Source organism: Phycodurus eques, chromosome 16 (assembly GCF_024500275.1).
Source record: "Phycodurus eques isolate BA_2022a chromosome 16, UOR_Pequ_1.1, whole genome shotgun sequence".
Classification (NCBI taxonomy): Eukaryota; Metazoa; Chordata; class Actinopteri; order Syngnathiformes; family Syngnathidae; genus Phycodurus; species Phycodurus eques.
In genome coordinates, this window is record NC_084540.1 from 8,717,425 (window position 1) to 8,729,458 (window position 12,034).

The 12,034-nt window shown below is 39.9% G+C and overlaps 1 protein-coding gene across 3 annotated transcripts in view; it reads left to right on the forward strand.

Moving 5' to 3' along the window:
* Window positions 1-11,543, forward strand: part of LOC133415095 (serine/threonine-protein kinase N1-like) — a 46,174-nt gene extending 34,631 nt beyond the window's left edge. For 2 of the 3 annotated variants that reach the window (XM_061700922.1, XM_061700920.1), the window contains exons 10-22: window positions 41-116; window positions 2,372-2,513; window positions 3,107-3,182; window positions 5,520-5,611; window positions 6,234-6,309; window positions 6,725-6,816; window positions 6,935-7,111; window positions 7,650-7,712; window positions 7,786-7,862; window positions 7,947-8,089; window positions 8,190-8,297; window positions 9,185-9,265; window positions 9,397-11,543. In XM_061700922.1, the coding sequence (XP_061556906.1) occupies window positions 41-116; window positions 2,372-2,513; window positions 3,107-3,182; window positions 5,520-5,611; window positions 6,234-6,309; window positions 6,725-6,816; window positions 6,935-7,111; window positions 7,650-7,712; window positions 7,786-7,862; window positions 7,947-8,089; window positions 8,190-8,297; window positions 9,185-9,265; window positions 9,397-9,600 (1,407 nt within the window). In that variant the 3' untranslated portion in view covers window positions 9,601-11,543. The remainder of the gene's footprint in view (window positions 1-40; window positions 117-2,371; window positions 2,514-3,106; window positions 3,183-5,519; window positions 5,612-6,233; window positions 6,310-6,724; window positions 6,817-6,934; window positions 7,112-7,649; window positions 7,713-7,785; window positions 7,863-7,946; window positions 8,090-8,189; window positions 8,298-9,184; window positions 9,266-9,396) is intronic. The other variant, XM_061700921.1, reaches the window with a different exon arrangement.
* Window positions 11,544-12,034: the final 491 nt, after the last annotated feature.

Sequence of the window (12,034 nt, forward strand, 5' to 3'; positions counted from 1 at the left end):
CCTTCACTTTCCATTCGTTAACTTTAAGCTTCTGTTTCAGGTCACCTTTTTCAATCCAGTAATAGAGAGAGGACGAAGACTCCAGAGACAAAAGAATGTATTTTCTAAACAGCATGGTAACGCTTCAGAGCTCACAGACCAACACTGGTCAATTGTGTTATGTTGCATTGTATGTTTATTTCAAAATAGGAGGTAAGCTGTAGGCTTTACACTATCACTGATCACCAATCAACGAGCTTAAAAAACGATAACCGATCACAAGATGGAGCAATGTGTATTTAAATGACCTGTTCGTTTACTGTTTATACTTGTGTACTTAATTGCTCAAAAAATTATATTTACAAAAAAAATGTTGTTCCTCTATTTATGCCAGTGAGGCATTGTGACAGACAGAACAAACGAATGGTCTTCTATTAGATGGCAGGAAGTAAATACAGTAATTAATGTATCCACCTTTTGTGACATTTTTGTTTGTTGGTGTGCCGTGAGATTTTTCAATTGTCAAATATGTTCCGTGGCTCCATAAAGGTTGGAAATCACTGCTCTACTCAGGTCATGTATTCTAATCAGTCAGGTCAAACCAACATTACAACATGACAGAAATAATGGGTCCTAATTTACTATAATTAAATTACTTTATTTTTAATTAAATTATTTCACCCACACCGAAAATTTTACAGCATGATACGGCGGCATGTTTACGTACAAGCGTTCATCCTACCACTCACTCGCTAGGCTACATATCGTTTTTGTTGCCTGCTTGCGAGCCGTATCGTATTAAAAGTACATGAACATACCTCAAGCAAGCCTTAAACGAACGTCGTCTCCTGTCCTGAGCAGTTCGTTTTCTTCTTCGTGACCACCAACACACGTTTTTCTCCATTTTGTCCTCATACTACAGTCTGCGTGATCCACTCTTGTTGTCATCGCCACGGTAAAGAGTGTATCCGGTCGCATTTGAGTTGACAAGATAAAGCCCAATGATCGTAAAAAACAGGATGCGGTGGTATCAGAATACAAGATTTTATTGCAGTACTCTGACATTGTACAATCTTGAAAGAGCAAATTTGTCTTGTACTCTTATTACGTGTTGTATGTCTCAGACGTGTTGTCTGTTCCACACCGCCGACATGTTTTTTTTTTTTTTTTTTATAACTTTATTGGCCGTCAGATATTTACAGGACTACGCCAAAAAAAAATAAACTAGCTTTGGGATTCAAATATACTGTGCACGGCGGCGAGGCGGAGTCAATGTCTTTTGCGGAGCCAATCAATGACGTCATTGATCGGATCGGCGAATTATGACATTAAAGCCGATCAGCATTAAATGCTAAATATCGGCCGATATCGATAAGGCCGATAAAATCGGTGTAAAGTCTAGTAAGCTTTCACATGGGAGCCACATAGGGGGTGGCAGATGGCCTTGATGCATTTCCAAGCAACATAGTCGAGATGATGATTGCTGGCTTACAATGCAGCTTTAAGTCCTTGGGAGCTCTGCTATTTGAACACATTGTTCACCAGCAACAATGAGTTAGAATGGCATGTAAGACACAGTTATGCATTTAAATGTTAACAGCCGCTTATCAAAATAAATATCAAACAGATGAAAATGTTGTTTTCAACATTCATTGTACGTGCTCAATGTGTGCGTAGAGTTGCATTAATGTGTTACATTTGTACGGAACTCTGCCGATAATAGTCGCATTCGCCGCGCACTTTATTAGGTACATCAGCATAATCTAATAAGGTCTAATCGTGGGTAAGTAATGCATAAAAGAAGTCTTCAAGCACACCCATGCTCCCATATTGCGAGACTGATGTCTTCATGACCAAGCTACAAACTCATCTATTCATTTTCTATCGCGCTTGACCTCATTTGAGTTGTGGGTGAACCTATCCCAGCTGACTTTGGCTGAGAAATTGGGTACACCGTCGACTGGTTGCCAATCGCGGGCGACACACTCAGCACTTTTTAGAAGTGTAAAAACTTTCTTGACAATTTTGCATAGTATTGTCAGTGTATCATAAACATACGCTCACTTTCCACAACAGTAGACTGACTTATACAATTTGATAAGATCAAATTCAAAAGTTGTATCCCAGATTTGGGAAGAAAGAGAGAATAGACAACAATTATCAATTCTAGCTGACACATTAATTCATTCGAGCTGTTTCAAGCAGGTTGCTCCTCTCATGTTGCTCAATAAATAGAAAGAACTGTCACCAAATGCAAGTGTACCTGTGGTTAGTGTGTAGCTTGACTGAGACGCATGAATTAAATCACCTCTTTTCTTATGTGAATACAAATCTACCAAGAAGGTAGTTTTACTTGCACTATATCTTTAGTTATTTACATTGTTTGTCTCAGGAAAGGCATTCCTGCGTGCTCGCCAGATGAACGTGGACATCAGTACATGGGTTCGCCTGCTGCGGAATGCCATCCCAAGTGGAAGCAATCCACCTGCATACGCACCTGGTTTCTCAAGCAATACACTCACACACAGCCCTGGGTAAGCCCATCCACCCAGACCAGTAACACGTGTTCAAAAATGTCTTGCATTATTTGCATTTTACTGTTTCACTTTGAGGGCTGAAAACCATGCTAGTGGTGAGTCTGACGTTGAACGTCTAACATGTTTAACAGGGGGTCCTCGGTTTAGGACTGTGCCACCGTACGACATTTCAAGGGGACAAACTGGTTGCGGCGTAAGAATATGTTGTTTCGTACCACAAAAAGGAACGCTCAGTTGCTGACATTCTTACTGTTTTTCATTTGATTGTTTTATATTTATGGCAACAAAGTGTTTTGTTATCCAAATATTTACTGTAATCAGAACTGTACTACTTTGTTAACGTGGGATGAGATCCAGTGGCGGGCCGTGCCTTGTTGGCCATCCGCCTCCACTAACGCATTCCTACTGATGTACAAATTCGGGTTACATTGTCACTGTAGGAACGGAACTGCGTGGTAAACCGAGGAACCCCTCTGTACTTATGTAATGTGATTTAACTTAAACATGTTTCCATACTTTGCATTTAAATGTTTACCCGTTAATAAAATACGTTGAATAGAATCTGTCATTTAGTGTTGTTGTGTTTGCAGAGAAATCTCTGTAGAAAAGCTAACTCTGGACAGAGAATCTCCCCTCAAAACCGAGATCGGAGACTTTACCGCTGTGGTGAGTGAGTGCGGGTCAAAGACGAAGTTTCCCGTCTTCACACTATCATGTTCCAGTTCCCCTCTCTTGGATCTGAAACATTTGGCTCAGAAACTGAGCAGAAAGTCACACATTTGCTGGCAGGAAAGGAAAGTTAGGAATAATTAGAGAAACGACAAAGCCCAAATCCAAAGCTGGACAGTTTTAATGAGTCTAAATTGGATAGAGGGGACGTTTAATTTGATTGAAACCAAATCCCTTTGAGTTTCATGGTGAGAGGAATACAATCAATGGAGAGTGGCCATGTAGGAGAGAAAACATGGGAAGTGCTCTTGGGAATGATAGACAAGAATACAATGTCTTTTGTCATTCCAGTGCATTAAACTAAAACTGTACACTATTCATGCTACTATTCCGCTAACATGAAAGACAAAAACAAACCTGAATGAATAGTTCATGCAGTATGATGTAAGAAAAATGATATATAATGTTAGTGGTTTTCCATTTATTGCATGGTAAATACACTGAGCGGCCACAACATTATGAAAACTCCAATGCAATAGCTATAAAGCTATAAATATCCTCATGCTCAGTTAGACAGTTTTGAGTTTAGTAATACTGTGTGTTTATTATGTTGCAGTGGTTGCTACGTGAGAGTCAAAATTCAGTTGCCCTCTGTATAATGGCTTTTTCTGCTGTTGCAATATGGACATTCTCACGCTCAATAAAAGCAAATAAGAATTTTGCAGGGGACTGAGGATGCCAGCTCGGAGGAGAGGTGAAACATCATCTAAGACAATCAGAACAGTCCAGTTACAATCGATTCAATGCCCAGAGAATGAGATGACCTGTATGAAGGAGAATAAACACAGGCATAATATAGGATAGCAATTCCAGAATTTTCCCCCATGTTATAAATGCTCCATGGGAATTAAGGTGACTACATGGCAATTGATACCACTTACTTTGTATAAAATGGAAAGTTGCAAATTACAGGTTTGTCTATAAGTGCAAATTAATTATAGCTAATTTGGAGCAGCACTAGCACTTGAGCAAGACACTGAACACCATCCTCCCAAAATTTCAGTTTGAAGGTGCAACACCATTTGTGAGAACCATCAGTCTGGCAGCTCTCTTGCCATACCTGTATGTGTGGGATGTGTCTCTCTGTGTGATGTACAACAAAAATATACAGCAGAGTGAAAACTGAGTCAAATATTTTTGATGAATAAATTACATTAAAAAATTCGGGAACTAGCTTGGCCAGCAAAATATTGCTTAAAACAACCAGAATTGATGCACTATGCATCCATCCCTTTCACCCCTGCATTCACTCTGCATTCTTCCATCACACATATCCAACAGAATAGTTATAGAATAGAATTAGTTGTAGAATTCCTCAGATAAACTTCCCATGGAATGTTTCCAAAATTTTATTGTAACTTGTCCACCCACAAAAAGTAATTAAACAAAAAAACAGGTCACAGATTTAGCGAGTTGGAGCGGGAAAAGGCTTGTGGCAGATGGCATATTCATCAGAGGTTGGAGCATTAAGAAATTAATGACAGTGTTTTTAGGGAATTAATTAGCATTGAGGAAGGAGGGGAGTAGACAGGGTGAGGGGAAGTGCCAGCAGCCAGCACGTTGGTCAGCAAGGGGGATCTGCCACGCATTAAGGGCTGGTAAGCATTAAAATGTTTATCAGCCTTGACTGACGTTTGTAGCAGATGTATTGTGAGTGTCCAAAATTTTTTCTTCCAAAGGTCACATAACTGTATAGAAAAATCGAAGGATGCAAGGACCACTTTGACATTCTTTAACATGTTAAAACCAATCGATCAGTCTTGGTAAAGATATGGTAAGAAATCATATATGTGTGTGTGTGTGTGTGTGTATGTATACTATGTATGTATGTGTGTGTGATTTTATATATATATATATATATATATATATATATATATATATATGTATGTACTAAGCAGCAGGAGAATCTTTGCATTCAGAACCAAAATAAGAGCAATCTGTATTACAGCAAGCAATCGCGATTCACGCAATTTGCTGCTGTACCTGAAGGATCTTTATTCATCGGGGAATTATAACTAGAAATGTTGTGACTATTTTTATTCAAAATAGTCTCTTTGCATTTTTGTCTGAACTAGATAAGCGCTTATTAATATTGAGGATGTAAATTTTAGTATTATGCCACAGTCTGCAAAAACGGACAGCGGGCTGCGTAGTTTGGACACCCATGTTGTAAAATCGTTGTAACATATTATTTCTAATTAGTCCTGTATTTTCTTTGTGCTCCCATTGTCTCATCGTGTTTTCTTCCCCTGCTTCGTTCTGCGGTCTCCATAGCAGCAGACGGCGGTCATCGAGCCCCCTTCCATGCCGGATGTTCCTGTTCCTGACCCCCCAACCAGATCACAGTCCTGGGACTCATTGCGCAGGTGCCAAAAACACACATCTCGTCCAACGCACTCACTGTATGTCTGCACATAAACCTTGTGCGGATCCTATTGCAATATGGCCAACACAGCATGACACCAGAAACTCACACCTGCACACAATATGTTTTTGGGTTGAGCCCTTTCTTTTTAAAAATTTTTTTTTAATAATAAATAACACATTGTACTGTGAATTACAGCGTATGTTGCTGGTAAATGATGAATACTTAGATAACAAACACTGAGTAAACAGAAATTGTCCTTATCAAAGAGCAGCACAACATTCATTGATACCATTGAGGTTTAAAGATGAAGCAATACATCATTTTTTTGTACAGTAATCCTTTACTATCAGCACAATCACTTAAATTGTTTTAAACACGGTTGAGAAAGACTTGACTAGCGCTGGCATCGTAAATGTGAAAATGACATTCTTTCTTTTTCACACTGGAGAAATAAACGTTAACATTAATCAATCTTAAAACGGTGGATACTGTAAACTGCTCAACAACCTTCACATTTGCTGAGATCTAACAGTCCAAACAATCAAATGACGAATGAGAAATGTATGTATGTACAGTATGTTGCATGCATGCATATAATCTCTATTTAATCTCTCTTTTAGACCAAGCAGAGGTTTGCCTGTTTGCCTGCAGGATTTCAAGCTGATAGCAGTGCTTGGCAGGGGGCACTTCGGCAAGGTATTAACGTGCCATTCATTCATTTATTTGCTGAGTGACACCCTTAAGCTCATTTTTAAAACTATCAGCCTCTTTTTATTTTTAATTCATTTTTTTTTTACCACTTTGCCTATTGTGACGACAGATGGTGCCGAATTGCTTTATATTGGAAATAGTGGAGGCAAAAACAAAATGCAATATTGTGCTTGATACGTCTAAGCACATTTGGAATAAGAATTAAAAAAAAAAAAAAAACACTTGCATATCTGATGGATATCTGCTGCCCCTTTGTGGTGAAATATAGTAAATAATTCAACTGAATATAAATGAGTGGTCATTTTACCTCCAAATCATAATAATTTTGATGGTATACTGACTTGTAATTGTGTTTTATTGTTTCAAAATGTGTATTGAACATTTTTGTTGGGCTCTGCAGGTGTTGTTGTCGGAATACAAGCGGACAGGCAGCCTGTACGCCATCAAAGCCCTGAAGAAAGGAGACATCGTCACGCGGGATGAAGTGGAAAGGTAATGATGAAGCCCACAGGCCCATCGCTTAATAGTGATCCCTGCAATGTAATCTAAAAACCGTCTCATGTTCAATCTCATCTTCCTTCCTCTCGTCTGTCTGCTTGTCTTGCTTCAGTCTGATGTGCGAGAAGCGGATCTTTGAGACCGTCAACAGCTCCCATCACCCATTCCTGGTCAACCTGTTTGCGTGTTTTCAGACGCCAGAACATGTGTGTTTCATCATGGAGTACACTGCAGGAGGGGACCTGATGATGCACATACACGCAGACGTCTTTTCAGAGCCACGTGCTGTGTGAGTTCTAACACTGCGTGTCAGGATCTCATTTAATAATCATACAACTAGAATCACACTCAGGAGAGCACAGACCTCCACCAAGGTGGAACTTTAAAATGAATAAATACATAAAGAGTAACTCATTAACATTAATCATAATATGTGGCACACAAGACTATAAACCCCCCCCCCCCCTCCATTCTGGAGCCAGACAGAAAAATTGTAATCCGCATAATCCTCCTCAGAAGCCAACTAACAAATGGCCATTAAAATATCACTTAGCTTTTTTTATTTATTTATTTTTTTGGAGGGGGTTGGGGGGGGTCCATCTGTTATTTGTTTTAAGATGGATATTAATTGGAACGGATGGAACAAGGTTTGAGAGGGGACAGAGAGACAGAAAGAAAAGAAAAAGCAGAGAAGAATTACAGAGGACAGTAAGAGAATGATAGCATGATGTTAGATGTTACACTTTCGTGCTGTGTGCACATAATGAATGTTACTATGAAGCTATGTTTTTGTTGAAGTCTGTGGCCTTGTCCACCATGTCTGACAGGTTCTACTCCGCCTGTGTGGTCTTGGGTCTGCAGTTCCTTCATGACCATAAGATTGTTTATCGGTGAGTCTTGAGCTTCAAAAAAAGACAGCTACATGTGTATTTGTCTATGAATTCACTTTGGTTTCCTTCTCAGAGATCTGAAGCTGGACAACCTGCTGCTCGATGTAGATGGTTTTGTAAAAATAGCCGACTTTGGTCTATGTAAAGAAGGTGAATCCTTTTAGCTTCCATCCCTTACAATGCATAATGTAAGTATGCTTTTAACCGTGACCATTCTTCTTTCCTTTTACTAAGGCATGGGTTATGGGGACAGGACCAGTACATTTTGCGGGACCCCTGAGTTTTTGGCCCCAGAAGTACTGACAGACACCTCATACACAAGAGCAGTCGACTGGTGGGGCCTGGGGGTGCTCGTCTATGAAATGTTGGTTGGAGAGGTGAGAGGTGGCTAAAAACGCTCAGCACCGCTCAGCCCAGGTGTGCCAATCTTTCTAAGCACAACTTTAGGAGAATAAACACATCCATTCTTTTTTTCAGTCTCCGTTTCCAGGTGATGATGAAGAGGAGGTTTTTGACAGCATAGTGAATGATGAAGTTCGCTACCCGCGCTTCCTCTCAACCGAGGCCATTGGAATTATGAGACGGGTGAGATTTGTACTTGGCAGCTTCTCACTAACTCATGTTGGAAGTATTGAAGTTACTACATTATTGTTTTCATATCAGGCAGGTCCTGTACAACAGCTGTCTCACAAATTCAGTCATTAAGAAGATAATAATGATCAGTCGTGAGTGATATTGTCAGAATTATTCTTTTAACAATATGATATTGTAGTTGCTGATCATTTAGTCTTCAATAAACCAAACGTATATGTTTTTAAAATTTGGCTGGAAACAGAGGGGCTTTTTTCTTGTTTTTGTTCCTTTGGTATACATTATATGAAGCAACTTATTATTGTATTAACATGACAGAAGTCAAAATATTGAGAATGGGCTACGACTAGATGGGTTTTTTTTTGTTTTTGTTTTTTACTTCCTTCTTCCTTTGAATGTAAGCTGTGCTGAAAACAGATGTTCTTTCTTTTCTTTTAAAATTTCCTTTTCCTGAACCCTGATGTTTCCTTTTACTTTCTGTTATAATATCTTCTGTTTCATGTTCATATGTTAAATAAAAAGCAATCAATCAATCAAAACCTACAGACGCACAAAGAGAACAAAAATTGGCTAACCATGTGCATTACCATCCAGCCTATAACATTAATATTAGAAGTAGTGAGGGCATTAATAGTAGTAGTATTTATCTGTATTATGAGGAGTAGTCGTATGTATTGCATTTATCGTTGCCTTTTCAAATTTCAAGATATAAAGTAAGTAATACATTATAAATCCTAATGATAGAACAATCAATAGAATTTTAAAAAATGGCAAAAAGTGGGAGTAGTAGACAGGATATAAAAATGCAAGGTTACAGATACATTTATAAACCTTCATTTGATGTGGTTTAACTTTTTCTATGCTGTATGCTCTGTTGTAAGATGCTGAGAAGGAATCCTGAGAGGCGGCTGGGCTCTGGAGAAAAAGATGCTGAGGATGTCAAAAAACAGCCTTTCTTCAGAGTGAGTTTTAACTCGTTCTGTCACTCTTGAAAATAAAAGAAAGAAAAAAAAAAAGAAAATAAGAATGGTCGTTGTGGATGCTAGAGTGGAATGAGAATCTCTGACTAAACCAAAACTCATTTGTGCTTTAGGATATGGACTGGGAGGCTCTCCTTCATCGGACAGTCTCTCCTCCTTTTGTCCCGACCATCACAGGAAAAGAAGACGTCAGCAACTTCGATGTGGAGTTTACAGCCGAGGCGGCGACCCTCACGCCGCCCCGCGAGCGACGCACTCTCTCCCGCAAGGAACAGGCCTATTTTAAGGATTTTGACTATGTATCTGACCTCTGCTAGGGTCTACGGATTAGTGGATGACCCCTGCCAGCCTCAGACTCTAAGAGGAGAGAGATGAGGATGGGATATCTGACTGCAGGAACTCAATGGGATGAACAACTGGCTTGGCCCAGTGTGTGCGTGAGTGTGAAAGACGGCGGGGGCGGGGGGTGTCAGCCAGAATGTGATCGCGTGTCTCACACAGCTGCAGTGTCACTGACCTGCTGACCTTTTAGACAATCTGGAGGGGCTTTTAGAGGAAGATGAGATGATAACTGAAGATAATCCAGATTATGTAGCAACTGAGTTGACTGGTCCTCCTGTTTACTGCACTGTGTGGAGTCAATGACAAATCGGCATCATTGTCAGCGAAATGCTCAATGAGCCAAAAAGTAACAATCGGAAGCTGATTATCATCACGGCAGGTTTTTGTCTCCCGTCTTGTCTTTTTGTCTCTGCTGTGTGCTGCTGCTATGTGTCGCCGTGACCCAGGCTCTGTCGTTATGAATGTACGGTGTCAGCCTCAATCATGTGCAACTTCAAAATGAACACTTGGGGACGGCAAAGAAAAAAAACAAAAATCTGCTTGTTGTCCTTCAAACTCTGTTGCTTTCTGTTGATTGTGTCAGAGAGACAACGCGTGATGCTCTTTAATAAAAGATGACACGTTTGTAATGGTATGAAATCCTCTCTCGCTCCTATCCTGCTGTGAAAGAGGTGTTGTCAACATTGTTTTAGTTTGCATTACTTTAATCCACTCTTTTACATAGAAATGCATTTGTGTTTGGCAAACAAAGAATGTCAAACTAAGTCTTTGGGAAAAAATAATTCAATGGGTGTAAATCGACTCTTCAGCCAACAAATGAAATCATATTCAATGATAAAAGATAATTTGGTGATTTTATTTTTCGCACTGTTTCCTCTTGTATAATTTGCTGGTTAAATGTGTTTTAGTAAACGTGAACCAAACATGAAGTTCAAATCATGGTCTGTTCTTCTCTTTGGTGGTGACAGAAAATCCAGTTTTTTTCAGCATCTTACCAAACAGTTTGTGAGGTTGAGTGATGTACAGTTAAACCAGACGAGGAACATGCTTTGGTATGAAATGTGCATATCATCCACCCAAGAATAAAACCTAAACACTTTGTGAATATGCTGGCTGAAGCTGGTAAGAATGTGACGACATCCACAGTGAAATGATTCCTGTACCGACATGGGCTGAGAGGACACTCTGCCAGGAAGTAGCCATTATTCCCCCCCAAAATTGATCAAAAAGGCAGATTACAGTGTGCAAATTGACACCGGGACAAAGACCTTAATTTTGGAGATATGTCCTGTGGTCTGATGAAACTAAAATTGAATTGTTTGGGCATAATGCGTATCGTTCCATTTGGCGGAAAGGCAGACGGCAGCTCGTAAGCCGGAGAACACCATCCCAACTTCGAAATACGGGAATAGCAGCATTACGTTGTGGGCTTGTTTTGCTTCAGGAGGAACTGGTGCACTTCACAAAATAGATGGCGTCATTATTTGGGAAATACTGAAGCAACATCTCAAGGCATCAGTCAGGAAGTTAAATTTTGGGTGTAAAGGGGTCTTCCAAATGGACAATGACATGAAGCATCCTGCCGAACTGGTTACAAAGTGGCTTAACGGATAGCAAAGTCAATGTTTTAAAGTGCCCATCGCATTTCAATCCTATTGAAATGTATAGGCAGATCTGAGAAGGTATGCGTGAGAAAGGTGGCCTACAAATCTGACTTAGTTACACCAGTTCTGTTGGGAGGAATGGGCCAAAATTCCTGCCAACTAATGTAAGAAGCGTGGGGAAGGATATCCAAAGCTCAAAGCTCCAGTGATGCAGTTTAAAGGCAATGGTACCAACTATGAATGAAATGTACTGTATGTTAACTTCTGACTTTCAAGAAACGAATGAAAAATTGTAATAAATAAATAAATCCTCTCATTATGCTGTTGTTTAGCAAATAGAAACAATTGTTGTCATCCTAATTGACCTAAAACAGGAAAAAATTCAGTCTGATTTCATGTCAGTGAGAAAAGAAGAATGTGCCTTTTTAGATATAGTATATGTAAACATCTGGTTTCAACTGTAAGTGTAGGTACTGTACTGTGTGCGCGTGTGTGTGTGTGTGCATGCATTTGCGTGTGTGTGTGTGCAGGATCCACTTGGTTTTTCTATTTTCACACTTAGTTTCACTATGGGCGGCACGGCGATCGACTGGTTAGCACATCTGCCTCACAGTTTTTGAGGACCGGGGTTCAAATCCCGGCCCCACCTGTGTGGAGTTTGCATGTTCTCCGCTTGCCTGCATGGGTTTTCTCCAGGCACTCCGGTTTCCTCCCACATCCCAAAAGCATGCATGGTAGGTTGATTGAAGACTCTAAATTGTCCGTAGGTGTGAATGTGAGTGGGGCTGGTTGTTTGTTTGTATGT